This window comes from Schistocerca cancellata, chromosome 4, assembly GCF_023864275.1.
Source record: "Schistocerca cancellata isolate TAMUIC-IGC-003103 chromosome 4, iqSchCanc2.1, whole genome shotgun sequence".
Lineage (NCBI taxonomy): Eukaryota > Metazoa > Arthropoda > Insecta > Orthoptera > Acrididae > Schistocerca > Schistocerca cancellata.
This window is the reverse complement of record NC_064629.1, coordinates 858,193,881-858,217,048: the sequence shown is the minus strand read 5'-3', so window position 1 is coordinate 858,217,048 and position 23,168 is coordinate 858,193,881. Positions and strand designations below refer to the sequence as shown.

General features: G+C 39.8%; 1 protein-coding gene across 1 annotated transcript in view; it reads right to left on the bottom strand.

The window, feature by feature from the left end:
- Positions 1-10,012: 10,012 nt before the first annotated feature.
- Positions 10,013-23,168, bottom strand: part of LOC126184984 (uncharacterized) — a 230,277-nt gene continuing 217,121 nt past the window's right edge. Inside the window, exons 10-11 of the mRNA XM_049927688.1 lie at positions 16,226-16,437; positions 10,013-10,396 (exon numbers count right to left, since the gene is read on the bottom strand). Of these exons, the coding sequence (XP_049783645.1) occupies positions 10,305-10,396; positions 16,226-16,437 (304 nt within the window). The 3' untranslated portion in view covers positions 10,013-10,304. The remainder of the gene's footprint in view (positions 10,397-16,225; positions 16,438-23,168) is intronic.

Genomic DNA, 23,168 nt, shown 5'->3' with positions numbered 1-23,168 from the left:
ATCATATGTGTGAGACAAGTGAGATTAATAGAAATAAATATGACCTGCCAGACACTAGTGAAGATACGAACAAACAGGCAAACAAATGAAAGGAACATACATCTAAGACAAGTGGGAGAAATAAAAAGAGTGATGTATACATCTTCTCAGACAGCCACGCAAGAGTCTTAGCAGAAAAAATGGCCAATATGCAAAACAAACTAAAAGTAAGTGGAATCACCAAGCCAGGCGCACCATTAAGTGAAGTGCTGAAATCCTGGGAAACATCCATAACAAAAGGTGCGAAATGTGTCTTTATAGGGGGAGGAAATGACATTTATAGAAACGAAAGTATCAATGCAGGAAGAGTACTGAGGGAAACTCTAGGGAAATCTACTCATTCTGAAGTATATGTACTAAGCATTCCTCAAAGACACGACTTGATGGTCGAGTCCTGCATAAATAAAGAAATTACCAGAACAAATAGCATATTTATGAAGATATGTAGCAGCTTCCCAAATGTGACTTTCATAGATGCAACAAGCTCACAAATAGAGCATTTCACAAGGCATGGTGTACACACAAACAACCATGGAAAAACTATTCTGTGCAAAAAAATTTTGGAAAAATTTGATAAACTACAAGGGCAGACACAGACACCCATAATACTTCCAATGAAGGAAGAGGCAGGAAAGCCTCCACTGTGCCATATAAAAGAAAAAGAAACAACCTCATCACCAACAGAGGCAGACCCACAAACCTCACCATGCCCGATAGAGGAAAAAGAAGCCACATCATCATCAACAGAAGAGGACCCACCACCCCCACCCCCAAAAGAGGAACAGATAACACAAACAACAGGAAAAGAAGTAAGGTCATCAGAGACCCAACAGATAAGATATGGAAGGGGAGAAAGAAAAAAGAAACCTATCAGGGACCAGGACTTCCTATATAATGAAGCTGGAAACCGGCCAACCTACAAGAGGCTGTCATCGAAGGAAACTCAGGATTTTCACTGGCCCAAGACCAGCAATGCCACAACATAGCAGACAATCTGAGAAGCACACCGGTACTAGAGTGTCAAAACCCGATGTACCCGGAGACGACAAAACCAGGAGAAAACGAAGGGAGAAAAAACATGAAGATAATGTTATGGAATGTAGAAGGATTGAAAAACGCAGCATGCATAGCTCCAACAGATTTTCTCGAAGGTTATGACGTAGCAATATTTACAGAAACTTTACTCACAGAGCATTGGCAACACCCGAAATTCTATAGCATTAATATGCTGACAAAGCAAGGAGAAAGGGGGCGACCCCAAGGGGGAATAACAGTCCTACTGAAACTGTGGATAACACCAATTATAGCGACAACAGAACTAAATCACTCCATTCTAATAGAAGTAATACACATCACAATATTAGAAACCTACTTCCAGCCAAGCAAATTGGCCACAGACGTAATTGATGAACTGGGCCAACAAATAAGACGGAGCAAGAAAGACATCCCTTTACTTATCACAGGGGATCTAAACTGTCAGTTGGATCTACAGAATCACAAAACAAAATTAGTAATCGAATCACTACAAGAAGAAGGCCTCATCCTGCTAAACAACACAAACATCCCTACGTACTTCTGCCATAATGGCAAAAGTGTTGTAGATATCGCCCTCATAAGAGGAAACATAAAAGGGGACATAAGCCCACTTTGGAATGCAAATCACACACCTATAAGAAAACACATCCTGATGAACATAGCCATACAAAGTGATTGGAAGGCAAGAGAGAACCAAGGGAAGAGACCACTCTCGAGGAGACTGGATCGAAGGAAAGTGGAAGAATAGCACGACCAGATAGAACAAATTGAGTCCTTAATTGACAACTCAAATGTAGAGGAGGCAGCACTTGAACTGGAGAAACTCTTAAAACAAGCAACTACTCCCAGGAAAGTGAGAAGAGCTAAACCATGGTTCGATCAAGAGTGTTATCAGCAAAGAGAAGAAGTACTCCAAGTTTTACACCGACTAAAAACAGACAAAGATAATCACTCACTACTACAAACATATGCTGAGAAAAGAAGATCCTACAAAACACTAACAAGGGAGAAGAGAATGGCTCACAGGGAAGAAGAGGGAAGAAGGCTAGCTGAAGAAGCCAGGAGAGACCCATTCATTGCAATCTGCCCCCGAAAGCATGCACAGTCACACTATATAAGCATGGAAGAATGGACGAGACATTTCAAAGACATTCTCAACAATGGTGGTGGAGGAGGAGCACAGGTAGCAAGTCGAGCTCACACCACAAGAGATGCCAGCCTGGTCCCCACTCACTCCAAATGATGTCCAAAACATCATTGAATCAACAAAAAGAAAGAAAGCAGTGGGACCGGACTTACTTTACAATGAATACCTTAAAGACACAGCCCATCTGCTAGCACCAACATGGACAAAACTTTATAACAAATGCATTGAAACAGCAAAAATCCCAGGCCAGTGGAGAAAATCAATAGTAAGGGTAATGTACAAAGGGAAGGGCGACCCAAAGGACACAAACAAATACAGAGGAATAGCCTTGGAAAACAACCCTTTTAAGGTATTCACAAAACTAATCACAGGAAGAATAAGACACACTTTGGAAGACCACCTCCCAGAATCTCAATTCGAGTTCAGGGAAAAAAGATCCACTATCACAGCAGTGGAGCTGCTTTTGAAAAACATATGGGAAACCATTGATAAGAAGCGAAAATATTATGCTGTATTCATAGACTTAACAAAGGCATTCGACCTCCTCGATTGATCATTAGTAAAAAGGATGCTCGACGAAACCCTGGGAAGAGACAGCGTCTGGATGAGGATGATGAGGATGATAAACTCCATAAATGAATGGAACGAGATAAGGATCTCGGACAACCTTGACCTGTCCGAACCAATAAGGCAAACAAACGGAGTACTCCAAGGAGACCCACTAAGCCTGCTCCTGTTCATTCTGGCAGCAAAGGACATTATGGAAATTGCTCTAGAAGAAGATGTCGAAGCATATGCCTACGCGGACGACATTGTGATAGGCTCAAAAAACTTAAAGAAACTACAAGAGACTAAAGAAGACGTGGAAAAATGGTGCACAAAACACAAGTTCGTAATCAACACCGACAAGACGGAAATGATGGTATTCAGACCAGGCGGGCAAATCCCAAAAACGACAAGAATTGCACTACAAGGAAAGCAAATATCTATCACAAAAGATTGCAAATATCTAGGGATAACACTCCAGCTGTCCGCAACGTGGTTCACTAAAAAAAATGGTTCAAATGGCTCTGAGCACTATGGGACTTAACATCTATGGTCATAAGGCCCCTAGAACTTAGAACTACTTAAACCAAAGTAACCTAAGGACATCACACAACACCCAGTCATCACAAGGGCTTCACTAAACACACAACAGAGAAAGCGACACAAGCCATCAGAACGATAAACGAAATAAGTTCCATCAGAACACTAAATCTAGACACAGCTATGGCACTCTTCAAATCAAAAATAATACCGATACTGGCTTATGGGATAGAAATCATATGGATACACCTAAATGAAAAGAACTTAGAAACATTGGAAAGAGCAAAAGCAACCTATATCAAAAGAGCATTAGGGGTAGCAAAAACCACAAGATCAAGATTAGTCTACCTTCTCGCCCGAGAATCTTTCCTCATAGAGGATCTAAGGACAAGGTTCTTACTTCCCAACACATCAGCATCGGAGAACCCACTAAGATCACTACTCAAGAAATGAGAGGAAGTACCAACGGAATTCTACGGATCCGGGGCCGTGATCGACCGCACTTGGACAGCAGCAAATTTTGAGATGAGACACGTACTTACAAGACTCGCAGTACATGGATTCCACCATGAAATTTGTGCAAATACAACATACCACGAACCATCAAACCTTTGCAAGTGTACACTATGTGGACAGTCTTGTGAGAGATACCATATAGAAATATGCAACAAGAGGACCAGATCAATTAGAGACTATGCAATAAATGGTTCAAATGATAATCTGTTATAATATCTGCACTGAATGTAATCTACTACTAAGAATTATGCAGACACTCAATACATCCTTGTAATTCACTCTCAAATGATTACAATCTAATGTATAACTATAATGGCTATTTTGCTGCAATAAATTGTTTAGTATTAATTTTACTTCTTAGCCCTTGAATATTTTGATGCACTAAAGATAACTGACATTCCAGACTGCCTGAGATAAGGCTGAGCTGAAATAAAATTTCTGCTGATTGGTGAAAATTTTGAACCGACAGCTGTGTTTACTTATCCAATGTGCCAAAATTTAGGTTTAAAAAACTTGTGACCTGGTATTGTGATCCTAATTCAGCCTGAAGAATTTGGCATACGTTGCTGGCATGAGAATTACCTAATAACAAATCTTTAACTTTTTTTTCTCAAACCAATGATTTCTTTCAATACTGACCTCTCTTAGAATGTGACTTCTTTCTGTGCCACCTGTCCTAAAAAAGGTGCTCCTCCAACACTTGTAACCACTCATGGTAGTGCCTCCCACAATTAAATTTCCTGCTATTACCCCAACCAGTTTATCCTTCCCTTTCTTGTTGAGCTAAAAGTCATGCCTAGTATAATCCCACCTGCTGAGAGAATCATCTGGAACTAATATGTGACCCCACACCCAACCCAAGCATCCGTTCAAACTCCAAATTAACTCTCCTGACAGAAGAGTTCAACTGAGATCAGTTGGGCATCTCAGAACAGACACAAACTCCATACTGGTATGTCTTGATACTGACGCAATCTGTACCAAGTAACACTCTATGTTGTACACAGGATCTCTGTCAATACTGTTTCCTGGTCGACCTACAGTACCCTCAGTGTCTCCCCTGGTAAAAAGTCTTTGAGGGGTGAACCTAAATCCTCTGTCATCTGACCCAGACCAGCAATAGGTTTAAAAAACTTGTGACCTGGTATTGTGATCCTAACTCAGCCTGCAGAAGTTGGCATGCACTGCTGGCATGAGAATTCCTAATAAAAAATCTTTTTTCTCTTTGCTGACTTCCCTACATTCTTACTCAATTTTCTACTGAATGTTTGTTGTACCCTGTCTGCACGTACCTCTGCCTGAGGTTCATCAGTTTCTAGTGAAGTAACAGGTCAAACTTACTTTTTACATTCACCACAAAGCTGCCTGATAAAATTTTAAGCCTGTTCCTTCTATTGCCTGGTGCCATTTCCCACCTCTCTCTGCCCTTCTCCCTTTTTATTCCATCCAGATTGTCCCTAGCCCAATCTAACTCAGGGCAGTAATTTTCCCTTCCTGTTCCACTATCTTTCTATCTCTACTACATATCCTGAAGAACCAATAATGAGTCTGATTCACTTCCCCAATTCCTACCCAACTACAATCATCCCAATGGAAAAAACTGCTGCATCCATGACATCAAACCTTGGAGCTAAAAATTCTATGGCAAGTCAGTCACTTTTCACTCATAGTAAAAATAACACTTTAGTCAGAATAAGTCAATTAAATTACCGAAAAACAAGAAAACACATTTACAAAAATTTGGCCTCCTCACAACTGTATGTAAACAAAGCTACTATGTGCAAAGTTTCTAGATACAGAAAATTAACTTTATGGTGTGTTTTGTAAATAAGAATGAAAACAATGAAAGGATACATGGTACTTAACTTGCTGGATAGAAGGAAGAACAATTACATAAGATTCTTTAAGTTAACTGCACCTAAGTCTGAACAAAAAATTGAATGTAACCTTGCTTTATGATATTATTGCATTTTCTGGAATAATACACAAAGAAAAGCGAAAACTTCAATGGTAAGCTTGAAAAGCATACTGATATACATATTTAATTAATTTGTGTTTTTCTAAACTGGAACTAATTTTATTCATGAATTTGTTGATTGCATAAATCCTATTTTTGCCTTTTTGGAAGCCAAATTTGTTTTTTGAGATTACATTAAATTTGTGACAGAAATTTCAAATTTGAATTGCAGCAATCATTCCAAATAGTTTAGAAAACACAGTAAGAAGGGAAACTTGATTGTAATTTCCCATATAATCTTTGGAGCCTTTTTTAAATAGAGGATTCACTTCTGCATATTTTGTGAAACCTGGAAAATAGTGTTCTTCACATGACTGGTTAATTATTTTTGTCAGTAGGTGTGTTATTCTATTTGAAAATGATTGAATGAATTTGGCAGGTATTTCATCCCATCCCACAGAATTTTTGTTTTCTAAATTTAATGTTTTTTCTACATCTTTTAGTGTTACTTTGTCAAATTTAATTACACTCTCAGTCTTGCTCAGACCTAAGCCAAATAAGTGTACATTATCTCAATAGGAGTCTATGTGAACATCAGAGTTTGTTACAGTTATGAAGATTTCACTAACATTTTGTGGTGTCTAAGAAGGATTCACATTATTTTGTCTTGTATACTTATTTTAGAAATTTCCTGGTTGCTTGGTTTCATTCCTCAACTTCAGATTTGACAATAGGTCATACTGCCTTGGATTTATCCATGTGATTTTGAATGGATTTTGTGTTTTCCATGCCCTATGCTGCTTTTTCAAAGCTTCTAAATAGTTTTTTTATGCAATTTAACATAGTTAATTAACTCATGACTCTTACTGGATTGCAGCTCAGCGTGTAGCTGTGTCTTTCTGCTACTAGATAGACTTATGCCAGTGGTCATCCACTTTAGTTTATTTGTTGCTTTTCTTTGGCAGACATGCAAAGAGCTACTTAAAAAGTTATCAAAAATTTTTGAACATGGACTTTCATGTTGTAATGACCAATCTATGTCATTTAGTGGACAAGGGCTGCCCAGAAAGTAATGCACCACATTTTTTTCTTCAACAATTCTTTATTGAACATAATGAGAATTACACACATGAACGTATGGTGTTTTATCTGTGAACCCAATTTTTCCACATAATCTCCATTCCGTTCTATGGCGTTCCTCCAGTGTGAAACAAGGGTGTGTATGCCCAGTCGGTACCAATCCTTGTCGTGGCTGCAGAGCCAGTGCTTCCTGTGTGAATCACCTCCTCATCAGCCTCAAAATGTCTTCCACGAATGGCATCCTTTAATGGCCCAAACAACTGGAAGTCCATGGGGGCTAGGTCAAGGCTGTAAGGTGGATGGGGTAACACTGTCCAATGCTGTTTTGCGATGTGTCCAGCAGTCTTCAGACTTGTGTGGGGCCGTGCGTTATCATGTTGCAGCAAAACGTATGCTGGGTTACTGTGACACCGAAGTTGCCAGAAGCACGTCTTGAGTTTTGTTAATGTTTTTACATATGCTTCTGAATTAATGGTACCTCCTCTTGGCATCACATCAATGAGAATCACACCTTCACAGTCCCAGAACATGATGATCATGACCTTACCAGCAGAAGCAGTTGCTTTGAATTTTTTCTTCTGTGGGGAGTGGGAATGGTGCCATTCCATTGACTGTCATTCTGTTTTGGGCTCAAAATGATGAATCCAGGACAAGGAGGCCTCTCCCTCAGCTTCAAAATGTTGCAACAAATCAAGACAAATGTTTTTTCTATGCAATTTGTGATCCACTATTAGGCACTGTCGGACCCATCTTGCACACACATTTGAATATCCACGAGTGCGGATAACTGCAGCCACATTTCCTTTGCTCATTGACAGATGCAGCACTGACTGCTGAGTTGTAATGCATCTGTCCTCATGAATGGCAACATCAGCTTGCTGCAACATGTCAGGTGTGACATCCATGGATGGAGCTCCCCCAAACTGCCTTCTGATGACCTCATCCTCCGTGCCCATCAACTAACTGTACTTCTGTTGACAACAGACGCTCCATAGACTTTGCACAAGTTTTTGAGAATATTCCCCACAGTTTATTTCTCTGCAGTGAGAAATTCAATGATGGCACATTACTTGTAACATACACAACCTACAGCCGCCATTTTGAAACTATGCTATTTGTTGGAAGCAACGGAAACTTGGCATGCTCACTCAGGAGACTTCAGCTAATACATATGTAATATTTTGCATTCATAGCATTGTTTTCAGCTGAGAAAGAAAATGCGGTGCATCACTTTCTGGGCAACCCTCGTACAACAGAACAAGTGTTTGTTTTCTTCACTGAACTGCCTTTTGATCACATATCTCTTTCCATTTTATTTTTAGTAATTCAATAATCAGAGTAGAGTGATGTAAGATAGCTACGCTTCAAGAGGATTTGTCACCATCCTTAAGTGAATAAGCCAAACTATTATGGAAATTTTGACAGATCAAACACTGGAACACAATCATGGAGGAAAAATAAGTGTGGAATGTTGGTATTTTTACTCTAAGCAACAGCAGCAGTGACACTAAAAAGCTGTAAAACTAAAAAGATGTGAAGACTTGAAAATTGTAATATGTGTTTTATATATCTTCTTTTATGACTGTAATAAAATATCCTATTTAGACAGCTTTTATTGCAGCCACAAAAGATGGTATATAACCTAAATTTTCTGTACAGCTATGATGCAGACAAAAGGAGACCTGAACACAAAAAAGACTATTTGAAAAATCAATAGCTCTGTCATATATTAGCAAAAATGGTCTTTGTGGTTCCTAGCACACTGGGAACTGTGGTAAAACATCTCACAGGGAAGTTGAAAATAATTTGCATTGATAAAATATCCAACTTCCCAACTAGAAAAAGAAGCCACTTCTGTACGCATTATCAGCTGACAAAACATGCAGTCTAGGCATTTGGAAAGTTTATGATTGTGATAAAATATGAAATCTAGCATATTAATCTCATTTGCAATATTTGTTGTTGTCTTTTGTATCAATAAACAGTAGTAGTAGTAGTAGTAGTAGTAGTAGTAGTTATTATTATGTGTAACTCATTTGCTGTGTACACTATAATGTTGACTGTAAAAGTAATCTATGAAATTGAATTTTTAGGTGCAAGAGAGGGTCTGTAGGCTCTAAATGCTGAAATGTCACATGAATTGAGTCTATCAAGACAAACTTTTCCTGTTGTACAGAGAAGTCTTGCAATAAATTGCTAGTATTATTCTGTCAGGAAACAGTTCAGGAATATACTGGATCACAGATATAACTTTTTGCTTTTTAACTTCCATTATGTAGGGGCCACAATTAATAGTTCCCATGGTTCAGAGCAGTGTTCATAACACCCAATGGTGCTGCATACTGTACAATATCATGCTGTTCCACAACCTCTGTAGGTGTGTCACTGTGGTACGATAATATCCCATATGATGTGCAAACACTGAAGAGTAAAACGCAGGGTCGAAGACTTCTATGCAGATAAGGTCTCTGTCATACCATCACATTGCATGTTTCACCTTCACATTTGCTACCAACATATTTCTCCTTATCCTAAATCCTCCAGGTGTGTGTGTCACATTGGTACCCTCGCATCTCATAACAAATGAAATCTAACAATGTAGCAACCTGATCTCTTCAAGGCTGACTACCTGTTTCTGTTCAAAAAACATAACGTGGTCATAAAGTGTTCTTTAATATTTATGAAATATGCCATATTTACAACTTGAGGATAATTATACACAACATACAATGCTCATCTAAAGTACTTTATTTATATGCCTAATGCAGGTATTCAGAAGGGACTGCTCAACTCACACATGTGTGATAACTCTGCATTTGTAATTGATTACAACGCAGTCCTGTTATGAATATGCCATGTTTAATATTATTTGTGTACTTGTTTCCTGGTGGTGTGATTTTAACAAGTAATGGCATTTTCCATACTAGACTTGAGTGTGCATCCTTTCAGAATAGTAGACAAAAGAAAAAATCTGGGAAGGTAAAGGAATATGTAAAGGGAAAGGGAAGATGATAATAAACACAGGATCAGGAAAACAAACCAGAGGGAAGGAAACAAAGTGAATCAGAATTACTTGACTGAATAACTTGACTGACTCGACTGAATAAATAAATGTTCCATATATTAACTTATTTTAATGTTTTATTTTCTTAAGCAGGTAACAATTGACAAAATTTGATATAGAACAATAAATATGGATTGCAAAGAAGTGCCAGTAATGTATTTCTAATCTGTTCATTGTAGGTTTTATGATCAGATCTGAATACAAAGTACTGATAACATTCAATTAAAATTTGGATTATTTTCATCACAGTGAAAACAGTGTTTACACAATGTCTTACTAAAACAATTTTTTGGAAGCTTTTCATAAACTGCAAACTTTAATAACACAGTCATCTAGAAGTGATTGATTTGTCAGCCCAGACACATTTTGCAATAACAAATCTAATAGACAAAGTACTTTAATCTTAGAATTTCCAGTTGCTCTTCAGTTGCAGACAGAGGCTTGTTGGTACTGGACTGGATGGCTGCATCATCTGCGGGAATATGAAGCAATCTCAAAACTTTATGATATAGAGGAGTAAACATAATATAGCTCATAAAATAAAATAAAATTTTCAGAATGCTAGCAAAAGAAAAATAAATCAAATAACAGGAACAGAATTCTGTACTGAACTTAAGTACAGGTGGTTCATTTAATTTTTGTTTAATAAATTATTTCACTTGGTTGTATAGTTTACATAACGTAACTGAGCAAGGTGGTGCACTGATTGCAAAATTGGACTTGCATTTGGAAGGATGACCATTCAAATCTGCATCCAGCAATTCAATTTTGCTTTTCTGAGGTTTCCCTAAATCAGTTAAGACAAATTTCAGGATGATTTCTTTCAAAATGATTAGACAATTTCCTTCTCTGTAATTCCCCAATACGAACTTACAATACAATATCATAAAAACTATCTGAACACCCCCCATGTAATGTGGAACTGAACTCTGCAGATGCCATGCCCATCTAGCTATTGCCCAATATCTCGGACACCTATTTTATCTAAAGTTTTGGAATCCATCATCAACGCCCAGTTGTGTGATTATCTGGCACGTAATAACATTATTACTGCTGTACAATTTGGCTTTAGGAAGAGCAAATACACAGTCCATGCCATTGACTCCCTGATTAAAAAAGTGCTTAATGCTTATGAAGGAAAAAATTTTGCTCAGGCTACCTTTTGTGATCTTAGCAAAGCCCTTGATTGTGTGGAGCATATTTCACTCCTCAACAAACTAGTTTATTATGTAATCACAAACAGTGAAGTGGACAACATTTTCGAATCTTTCCTCAGCAACCTTAAACAAATTGTTTGTATAGGTAAACAGAGATCACAGCTAGCTGAAGTTAAGTGTGGTGTGCCACAAGGCTCAGTATTAGGACCTCTGCTATTTATCCTAATGACAAACGATCTACCATCTTACATAAACTCTCACTCCATTCTCTATGCAGATGATACCACTTTTTTCAGTGTCAGCTCAGACATGGATATGTTCCAAACTGTGGCAAATGACACAATATCACAAGCATCAGTCTGGTTTCGAGTTAATGGGTTCCTGCTTAATGAGAGTAAAACTCAAAAGATTGTATTTAGTTTAAGAGATCTGACAGTAGCAGACTTCATGGATAGTGTTAAGTTCTTAGGAATTGTTATAGATAGCAAATTGACATGGGAGCCACATATTAAATACATTAGTGCAAGGCTGTCTAGAGTGGTGTATTTTTTAAGGAATTTAAAAAACCATGTACCTATGGCCTATGTAAGATCGGCCTATTTTGCTTTTTTTCAAAGCATTATATCTTATGGGCTTTTACTATGGGGCAATAGCTCACACCTTCAGGACATTTTGGTACTTCAGAAGAAAGTAATTCGAATTATAACAAACAGTGATAAACTGGCCCACTGCAAACCACTGTTTATCAACTTAAAAATAATAACTGTTATAAACATGTATATTTACACTGCCCTACTACACATAAAGAGCAACTTATCAGAATACCAGTGTAGAAGAGATGTCCACTCTCATGGAACCAGAAATAGTAGCCATCTTGACATACCTTACTACAGATTATCCAAGTCACTGAACAGCTACGAAGTGGTGGGTTTGAAGATGTTTAATAAACTGCCACTAGAATGGGTAGAAGCTCCATTTGATTTATTTAAAGACAAATTATTCAGTTGGTTAGCTGCAAATCCTTGCTACTCACTTCAGAAATTATATGACTGTAAAATATCATAGTGGTACCGGTTTGGAGAGTTCAGCATAATTTGTTTAACTGAGTAATTTATGACGCAATGCTTTTCATATTATTTGATTTTTGTATTATATGGAAAACCAATAGTGACATATTGATCTTCAACCCATGTATATATGCTGTACAACTTGTATTTATGTAACTTGACTTTGTCAATTGCTGTAACAGCTAAACGACAATAAAATATCATTCATTTCAATTCAATTCAATTCCGTGAAAGAGGAATCCGCCAGTACCAAAGCAGGTGGGAATTATTCTGTTGTCAGTAGAGAAGCAGTAACAGAAGAACAGGTTGGTCAGGACAGCTCAGTGACTTTGAATGTGGGCTAGTCATTCAATGTCACCTGAGTAACAGATCCATTAGGAACATCTCAACCCTCTGAAATCTGTCCAAATTGACTGTTATTGTAAAGTGGAAATGGGAAGGAACTGTAGTATATGCAAGCAGCATATTAAGGGCAGGGCCCCTGCGTGTTTAGACACAACATGTGCAGATACGTTCAGAAAAGAGACATTCTAATCTCTGCTGCATTCGGGCAAGAAATTCCAATCTATGATGCATTCAGACAATGAAAGGATTCATTTGTGACAAATGAAATTTTGTACCTAGGCTGGGATTCAAACCTGGGACTCCTCCTTACTAGGCAGATGCATTAAGCATCTACACCATTTTGGCACAACGGTTAGACACAACTGCACAGATTATCGAAGCTTGCCTCCCCGGTAAATCCAGATTCTCATTTGCCACATTCTACCAAAATGGTATCCCCTAGCCCTTTTTCCTCTGTTTGCTCATCGCATCATGTGAAGACTCACACGAGGTCAGGTGAAGAATGCTCTGTGCTGAATAATCATATTAGCCTTCGTGGTGCATATTTATCTAAATGAATGGCGTCTGTTCTTTTGGACATGTCCAAAAGAACAGGCACCATTCATATAGATACATATGTGCCATGAAGGCTAATATGATCATTCAGTGCTGAGCACTCTTCGCCCAATCTCATGTGGGTCTTCATATGATATGTGAAGCAAACAGCGGAAAAAGGGCTAGGGGATACCATTTTGGCAGAATGTGGCAAATGAGAATCTGGATTGACCGGGGAGGCAAGCTTCGATAATCTGTGCAGTTGTGTCTAACCGTTGTGCCAAAATGGTGTAGATGCTTAATTCATCTGCCTAGCAAGGAGGAGTCCCAGGTTCGAATCCCAGCCTCGGTAAAAATTTTCATTTGTCACCGACGAATTTTTCCATTGCCTGAATATGGCAGAGACCAGAATTTCTCATTTCTGAAAATATTCTATTTCCAGCTGTGGGGTCAAACACAGAAATAGTATCTGTTCTTTCAGACATGTTCAAAAGAACATACACCACTCATATAGATATGTAAGCATGGATATGCTTTGTGGGCCAGGTGTGGCCCCCTACAAATTGTTTGTCAAGCCTCCTGCAGCTGTCACAGCATTTGGGTGCACAAGTCACACTGATATGTAGCATACAAGTCACAGTAAATAGCATTTCAGTTGTTGGTACCTACTTGTTTGTGTGCAGTCACATGTCCATGTGGCACTGTGCATGTATTCCTTTGTGACAGGTACTTTGGTTGCCACTCAGCCCCTTGACGGCCCTTTCAGCTTTGGGCCCCAGACTAGCTGCCAGCTGCCTATGAGCCTACACTTAGGACAACAATGCCTGTCCACTGAATCGCCCAGAGGACATGGTTGTATGCAAACATAACTTTGTACAAATACACACAATCGCTGGGCATGTAAATGATTAGAGTTGCAATGGTCTATGACAAGTAGAACAGAGTGCTTTATCATTGTTCATGCTTAGTGTTATTACCAGGCCTAATATCATATATAAGGGGCACAAACAGCATCAGATGTTGAGTGATTATTGTGATGGACACAGAGATATTATGTACTCATATGAGGCAGCATTATCAGCACCTGTCAGGGTTTGAATGGGGCTTCACTGTGGGTCTCCACTCGGCCAGCTGGTCAAACTATTCAATACCCAGATTTGTAGGGCATTCAGATATGACAGCGGGCCAAGTTGGACTGTGTGCAAACATGAAGGTAAGCTTACTTGTCATTAAAGTTCCAGTCGACAACCTCTGACCACCACAAGGGAGGTTTGTGCACAAAACACATCATAACCCATTCACATCTGCGCCTGCCATCCAAGAACAAGTAATGAGCTCCCTGTAACATTCTTTATCATCATGCACCATTGTTCACAGACTAGCAGCAGCCACGGACTGCCATTAACACTGAAACACAAATGGCTGTTTGTAGCGTTGTCATGATCGGGAAGCATGGACTGATAATGAATGGCATCACACTCTGTCTCACTGCCAGTATCCACAATATCAAGAACCAGTTACAACAGTATTGGGCCAGACAGCCTCAGGAGAGGCCTTTATGACACCCTTCCCATATGAATCACTGCATGCATCCAGGTCAAAGGGGTTGCAACAACATACTGATAGGTGAGCTCATACCATGTAGTTTTTTTTATAAATTTGACTTAATTTTGTAATCACTTAAATAACGTCACATGCCCTCTCAACCAGTGAAATTTCATTTCATTTCCTCTTTAGCTTATGGGTGCTTCACTCCTGCCTGGAGTTTCCATTGTTTGAATAGGTTAATTATTTATGGGCGTATCTATTCTGCAGCAACATACACCTGTGTTCTGGGAGACTCTGTGAGTAGCGGTGGTCAGCATTTGACTGTTATGGTCAGAAAGGGTGCATATCACTTGTATGGCAAATATGCAATTAATTTTATTTTTATATACAAAAATGTTTTTGATTAGTCTGCTACAAGTGGCAGTGACTAGTTGGAAAATTAAATACAGTACACTGAAGGAGCACAAGTTATGTTTAGTGTCTGATCTGTAGTGAGAATTATTTAAGAAATCTACATTAAAGTCACCTAAAAGTACTCTATCCCTTTCCTTCCTCGTTAGACATCACAGCAAAACATATAGTTGTCTGATGAAGCAGCTGAGATTACCATAAGAGCTCTGTGTTCTGTATATGGCTATAATAAAAAAGTGTGCAAAGCCATATACCTGTAAATGGTGCTCCAGGCAGCACCTCTCATCATTGAGTTTTGAATGGATATTTATTTTTAATACATCTTCTTCTCTTCCTCCACCCATATTATTTTCACAGTAATAAGGTGCAAGTATATTGCTATCAGAAGGAAGAATGTCAATGCTAGCACACATGCTCTGAGGAGCATAACACTTTAGCATCTTTTACCACTTGTGGAACCTCTAAGTCTAAATGAACTGAAATATGATTAGTATTACTTGTTGTCATTTGGTGTGGTAAGAGACTATCCCTACTACCTCCACCCCAGGGACATTATAGACCTGAATGCTAATGTATTCCAGTTATTCAAGTAACTTCAGTGGTCTTGACTGTAAATTGCTACTGAAATGCTCTTTCTCTATTGTAGCACTTAATGGAGCACCTAATGCTTTTTCATCTGCCTTGTTAATGTGCAAGTCACACTTTCTAAACAATTCTCTATGGTTAGAAATATGGTCCCAGAATCAGTGCTTCTGATTTTAAAAAAGGGGGAATGGATTTTTGATGTGTTTTTACTTTTGCTATCAAATTGTATTTAACTTTCCTTTCTATTCTCTTTTCTCTTAATTTACTCTCTTTCCTCTCTTCCTAATGTCTATTCATTTTCTTTTCTCTTTGCTCTCAGCATGGGTGACCTTCTCTGTATTGTTCTCACTATGGAAGACCATCTGCAGTTTGTGCACTTAGATATTTCTACTATGTGTGAACTTCCCCACAAAACTCTGCATTCCTGAAAAAAGTCACCATGGCATAAAGCCTTTTGCAGGCTATGGCAGTACAGTCCCTACAAACTGGTCTCTGCAAAGAAATTAATGATTTTCAAAGACTGATGCATACACTGTTTTAATAGAATTTATTTACTAATTGCCACTTTAGGTAAAAGGCAACATGTTATCTTCTTTCAGTAATGATCTAGGAAACATAGAAGTTGTTTTTATTTAATTCTCTGTGTGTACCTACCAGATGATGAATTTTTGCTGATGCTGTCCTCCATCTCTCTATGTAGGATGTAGTTCAGAGCATTATCTGGCACCCATGGGCTATTTGAGCTATGAGGAACAGCTACTACGGGTAAAGTTGAGTGTCGAGCGCATAATGACTGCAGTGAAGAAGAGCGTTGTGAAGAACTTATATCCAACATGCAGCTCTTTGAGTTCACATCCTTTACCTTCCTGTAAAGGTTTTTTTGTAAGAAGCTTAAGTACAGACAACAGTTTAATTCTAAAAAAAATATATAAATACAGAAATTGAAGAAAATATTGTTTTTAGATCACAGAAACATAGTTACTCCCTCTTCCTCGTGGTCTGTGCACACAATATGAATGGCTTCTGCTCAGTTTATAATGACCCTGACATCAACAAGGTGTTATAATCTGACATACTCACCATGCCACTTCCTATTTTTTTCTTTTTCACTTTCAGCTGTGGTTGGGGTTGGGTTGTTTGGGGAAGGAGACCAGACAGCGAGGTCATCGGTCTTATCGGATTAAAGAAGGATGGGGAAGGAAGTCGGCCATGTCCTTTTAAAGGAACCATCCCAGCATTTGCCTGGAGCGATTTAGGGAAATCACGGAAAACCTAAATCAGGATGGCCAGACGTGAGATTGAACCGTCGTCCTCCCGAATCAGTTGTGGTAGTTTCCTTATTTTGTCTCTACACACATTCCTTTTTCATATATTTTCTATACCTGTGTTACAAAAGCATGTAATTTGATACTCCTCTTCCATTTCTCACTTTTATTTTCAATAAATAATGTAATTTCTTAGTTTCAGTAATTTTCACTAGATTAATAACAATATTTGTAAAGTATTAACTGCTATTTTGTTTGCAGGGATATTGCTGTAATATAGTTAGCAGAAGTTCGTCCCAAACAGTTGCTGCAGGGATGGCACAGCTGCTTACATATATACCTCAGCCAATCACTCAATGCAATTTTGATATGTCTCTCTGGCAATGCCTCAGATTTTCTCAGCTCTACAGATGACTATTGTTTCTGCCTGCAGTCATTTTCACTTTAAAGTTGAAAGCTGGCAACAGTGCTGTGAGCTGTCTGGGATCTGCCATCTGCTTCACGTCTGCTGTGCAGCGAGCTACCTTAATTTAAGTATTAACTGTATTTTTCTTACTTGTCACTTCTTCTTCCGTGTGTTTTTGCTTTTAGGAAGCTTTAATTGTTGAGCGCTAGTAATAGTGTTCCATAGATTTCGTGTTTGTTTTGAATACAGTCAGAGAGAGCCCCTTTAGTCAGCCATAGTGCCAGTAGTGTCAGTGTCGTCGTAACTGCCGTCTGTTTCACCTCTGCTGTGCAGCGAGCTACCTTAATTTAAGTATTAACTGTATTTTTCTTACTTGTCACTTCTTCTTCCGTGTGTTTTTGCTTTCAGGAAGCTTTAATTGTTGAGCGCCAGTAATAGTGTTCCATAGATTTCGTGTTTGTTTTGAATACAGTCAGAGAGAGCCCCTTTAGTCAGCCATAGTGCCAGTAGTGTCAGTGTCGTCGTAACTGCCGTCTGTTTCACCTCTGCTGTGCAGCGAGCTACCTTAATTTAAGTATTAACTGTATTTTTCTTACTTGTCACTTCTTCTTCCGTGTGTTTTTGCTTTTAGGAAGCTTTAATTGTTGAGCGCTAGTAATAGTGTTCAATAGATTTCGTGTTTGTTTTGAATACAGTCAGAGAGAGTCACTTTAGTCAACCATAGTGCCAGTAGTGCTAGTCTTTGTTTTCAATACAGTCCAGAGACAGGTAGTACTATTTTCATTGTTTTCTACAAGAAGTGGCTAGCAACCACAGTTTAGTTAACAATCAGCCACCTTTAGTGAATTAGCAGTCTAATTAAAAGTTGATAAACTCTCTACAGTAAATTGATTTCTTAGGATGGATAGGATGTGTGAATGCTGTGTACAGATGCAGGAGGAGCTGGCCACTGTTCGCAAACAGTTGAACGTGTTGATGGCCGCGGTCAGCCGTCTTCAGGCTGCTGCCTCAGAGTGTAGCAGCAGTGGGGAGTCTGGTGCATCACATGGTACACCCCAGGTGTTACATGCTTCACCCACTGTCCCTGCTGTCGAGACATCTTCGCGGGTACTGGGTGCGGTTGGGCCACCCTCTCCCTAAGGGGAGTGATGGGTACAGCGGCGTTCACGGCTCATGAGGCGGAGGGTCAATGTGGAGGCTGGCCGTGTGGCATCGCCTGCTCTGCCTGTGAGTGGACATGTGGCCGCTCCTTCAGCAATGTCTGAGCAGGCACACAGGGGGAGGGGTTTATTAGTTATTGGGAGCTCCAACATTAGGCGAGTGATGGAGCCCCTTAGGGAAATAGCGGAAAGGTCGGGGAAGAAGGCCAGTGTTCACTCAGTCTGATTGCTGGGGGGTCTCATCCGAGATGTGGAGGAGGCCCTGCCAGCAGCGATAGAGAGCACTGGGTGCACTCGACTGCAAATTGTTGCTCATGTCGGCACCAATGACTCCTGCCGTCTGGGTTCAGAGGTCATCCTCAGTTCGTACAGGCAGTTGGCAGAATTGGTGAAGGCGGAAAGCCTTGCTCAGGGGGTGGAATCAGAGCTAACTATTTGTAGTATCGTTCCCAGAACCGATCGCGGTCCTCTGGTTTGGAGCTGAGTGGAAGGCTTAAACCAGAGGCTCAGACGATTCTGCGGAGATCTGGGGTGCAAGTTTCTCGACCTCCGCTATCGGGTGGAGAAATGTAGGGTCCCCCTGAACAGGTCAGGCATGCACTACATGCCAGAAGCGGCTACAAGGGTAGCGGAGTACGTGTGGAGTGCACATGTGGGTTTTTTAGGTTAGAGAATTCCCTCCCTAGGCCCAACAAGACGCCTCCTGAGATGCGGCAAGGTAGGAGTAGGCAAAATGCAACAGGCAATAACAATATTAATGTGCTAATAGTAAACTGCAGGAGCGTCTATAGAAAGGTTCCAGAACTGCTAACATTAATAAACGGTCACAACACCCATATAGTACTAGGGACAGAGAGTTGGCTGAAACCAGACATAAACAGTAATGAAATCCTGAACTCAGTTTGGAATGTATACCACAGAGACAGGCTGGACAGTGAAGGGGGAGGCGTGTTTATAGCGATAAGAAGTGCAATAGTATCAAAGGAAATTGACAGAGATCCGAAATAGGAAATAATTCGGGTGAAGGTCACAGTTAAAACAGGCTAAGACATGGTAATTGGATGTCTCTATAGGCCCCCTGGCTCAGCAGCTGTTGTGGCTGAGCACCTGAAGGATAATTTGGATAATATTTCGAGGAGATTTCCCCACCATGTTATAGTTCTGGGTGGAGATTTTAATTTGCCGGACATAGACTGGGAGACTCAAACGTTCATAACGGGTGGCAGGGACAAAGAATCCAGTGAAATTTTTTAAAGTGCTTTATCTGAAAACTACCTTGAGCAGTTAAACAGAGAATCGACTTGAGGCGATAACATATTAGACCTTCTGGTGACAAACAGACCCGAACTATTTGAAACAGTTAACGCAGAACAGGGAATCAGCGATCATAAAGCGGTTACTGCATCGATGATTTCAGCCGTAAATAGAAATATTAAAAAAGGTAGGAAGATTTTTCTCTTTAGCAAAAGTGACAAAAAGCAGATTAAGAGTACCTGATGGCTCAACACAAAAGTTTTGTCTCAAGTACAGATAGTGTTGAGGATCAGTGGACAAAGTTCAAAACCATTGTACAATATGCGTTAGATGAGTATCTGCCAAGCAAGATCGTAAGAGATGGAAAAGAGCCACCGTGGTACAACAACTGAGTTAGGAAACTGCTGCGGAAGCAAAGGGAACTTCACAGCAAACATAAACATAGCCAAAGCCTTGCAGACAAACAAAAATTACGCGAAGCGAAATGTAGTGTGAGGAGGGCTATGCAAGAGGCATTCAATGAATTCGAAAGTTAAGTTCTATGTACTGACTTGGCAGAAAATCCTAAGAAATTTTGGTCTTATGTCAAAGCGGTAGGTGGATCAAAACAAAATGTCCAGACACTCTGTGACCAAAATGGTACTGAAAGACTAAAGGACGAAATACTAAATCTCTTATTCCAAAACTGTTTTCACAGAGGAAGACTACACTGTAGGTCCTTCTATAGATTTTCGCACAGATGACAAAATGGAAATAGATGACAGAGGGATAGAGAAACAATTAAAATCGCTCAAAAGAGGAAAGGCCACTGGACCTGATGGGATACCAGTTCGATTTTACACAGAGTACGTGAAGGAACTTGCCCCTCTTGTTGCAGCGGTGTACCGTAGGTCTCTAGAAGAGTGTAGCATTCCAAAGGATTGGAAAAGGGCACAGGTCATCCCTGTTTTCAAGAAGGGACGTCGAACAGATGTGCAGAACTATAGACATATATATCTAACGTCGATCAGCTGTAGAATTTTGGAACACGTGTTATGTTCGAGTATAATGACTTTTCTGGAGACTACAAATCTACTCTTTAGGAATCAGCATGGGTTTCAAAAAAGACGGTCGTGTGAAAACCAGCTTGCGCTATTCGTCCACGAGACTCAGAGAGCCATAGACACAGGATCACAGGTAGATGCCATGTTTCTTGACTTCCGCAAGGCGTTCCATACAGTTCCCCACAGTTGTTTAATGAAAAAAGTGAGAGCATATGGACTATCAGACCAATTGTGTGATTGGATTGAAGAGTTCCTAGATAACAGAACGCAGCATGTCATTCTCAATGGAGAGAAGTCTTCTGAAGTAAGAGTGATTTCAGGTGTGCCGCAGGGGAGTGTCATAGGACCATAGCTATTCACAATATACATAAATGACCTTGTGGATGACATTGGAAGTTCACTGAGGCTTTTTGCAGATGATGCTGTGGTGTATCGAGAGGTTGTAACAATGGAAAATTGTACTGAAATGCAGGAGGATCTGCAGCGAATTGACGCATGGTGCAGGGAATGGCAATTGAATCTCAATGTAGACAAGTGTAATGTGCTGCGAATACATAGGAAGATAGTTCCCTTATCATTTAGCTACAAAATAGCAGGTCAGCAACTGGAAGCAGTTAATTCCATAAATTATCTGGGAGTACGCATTAGGAGTGATTTAAAGTGGAATGATCATATAAAGTTGATCGTTGGTAAAGCAAATGCCAGACTGAGATTCATTGGAAGAATCCTAAGGAAATGCAATCTGAAAACAAAGGAAGTAGGTTATAGTACGCTTGTTCACCCACTGCTTGAATACTGCTCAACAGTGTGTGATCCGTACCAGGTAGGGTTGATAGAAGAGATAGAGAAGATCCAACAGAGAGCAGCGCGCTTCATTACAGGATCATTTAGTAATCATGAAAGCATTACAGAGATGATAGATAAACTCCAGTGGAAGACTCTGCAGGAGAGACGCTCAGTAGCTCGGTACGGGCTTTTGTTAAAGTTTCGAGAATATACTTTCGCCAGAGTCAAGCAGTATATTGCTCCCTCCTACGTATATCTCGCGAAGAGACCATGAGGATAAAATCAGAGAGATTAGAGCCCACACAGAAGCATACCGACAATCCTTCTTTCCACGAACAATACGAGACTGGAATAGAAGGTAAAACCGATAGAGGTACTCAGGGTACCCTTCGCCACACACCGTCAGGTGGCTTGTGGAGTATGGATGTGGATGTAGATGTAGATGTAGATGTAGATCTTCTTTTTCTGACTCGATTATAGGTCAAAGCAAAAATTTTTCTTACTGCCTAATTGAAATGAGTGTGATGTAAGGCATGTCAGAGGAAATAAAAGTTTCAAATATTACCTGTGCTAGACATTGTCTGACCTTCATGTGATGTCATAGTTTTAAAGCTGATATAGTTTATGGGGTGAGTTAATAGACTTACAATTGCTGTCAATCATTATTTGAATAGTGAAGAGTTAAATCTTGTACAGTCCATTATACACTGAGGTGACACAAGTCATAGGTTACCTCCTAATATTGTGTTGGGCCTCTTTTTGCCTGGTGTAGTGCAGCAGCTTGATGTGGCATGGATTCAACAAGGCATTGGAGGTTCCCTGTGGAAATACTGAGCCATGTTGCCTCTATAGCTATCCATAATTGTGAAAGTGTTGCTGGTGCAGGAGTTTGTGCAGAAAGTGATCTCTCAGTTACATCCCATAAATGTTTAATTGAATTCATGTGAGGCAACCTCAGAGGCCAAATCATTTACTCAAATTGCCTACAAAATTTCTAGATCAGTATGAAATCTGCCAATGCATATTCATTGCAATTAAGAGAAAATCATCCTTGTGTGAACAATATTGATATATTTTTTGACATGAAACAACCAAGATCCACGTTTTACAAAATAATTAACAACATTTTAACATTAAAAATGCAAAAATGCTGTCTGTATCAGCAACGGATATATATCTATATATGACAAACCTAACTGTACTCAGAGATGTAAGATATCGATGCATCAATACACATAGGATTGACCACATCTGACAAAGGTGCCAGTGGTAGGAAAGCTGCTGATATCACAGGCTGATCATGTGAACTTCCGTAGCAGGCAAAATAAGGCCACCCAGTGGCAGACTTGCTCTCAGTTACTGTTACTTGACTTGACTCTGCAAGTGAACTATGACTGCTGCTATGGTTTCCCTGGATTGATTTCACCTTGTGTTTGATACTGCTTTGGCTTATGACAATGTGGTTTCCACCACCACATGATGTGAGTGGAACTGCACTTAACATTATACACTCCTGGAAATGGAAAAAAGAACATATTGACACCGGTGTGTCAGACCCACCATACTTGCTCTGGACACTGCGAGAGGGCTGTACAAGCAATGATCACACGCATGGCACAGCGGACACACCAGGAACCGCGGTGTTGGCCGTCGAATGGCGCTAGCTGCGCAGCATTTGTGCAC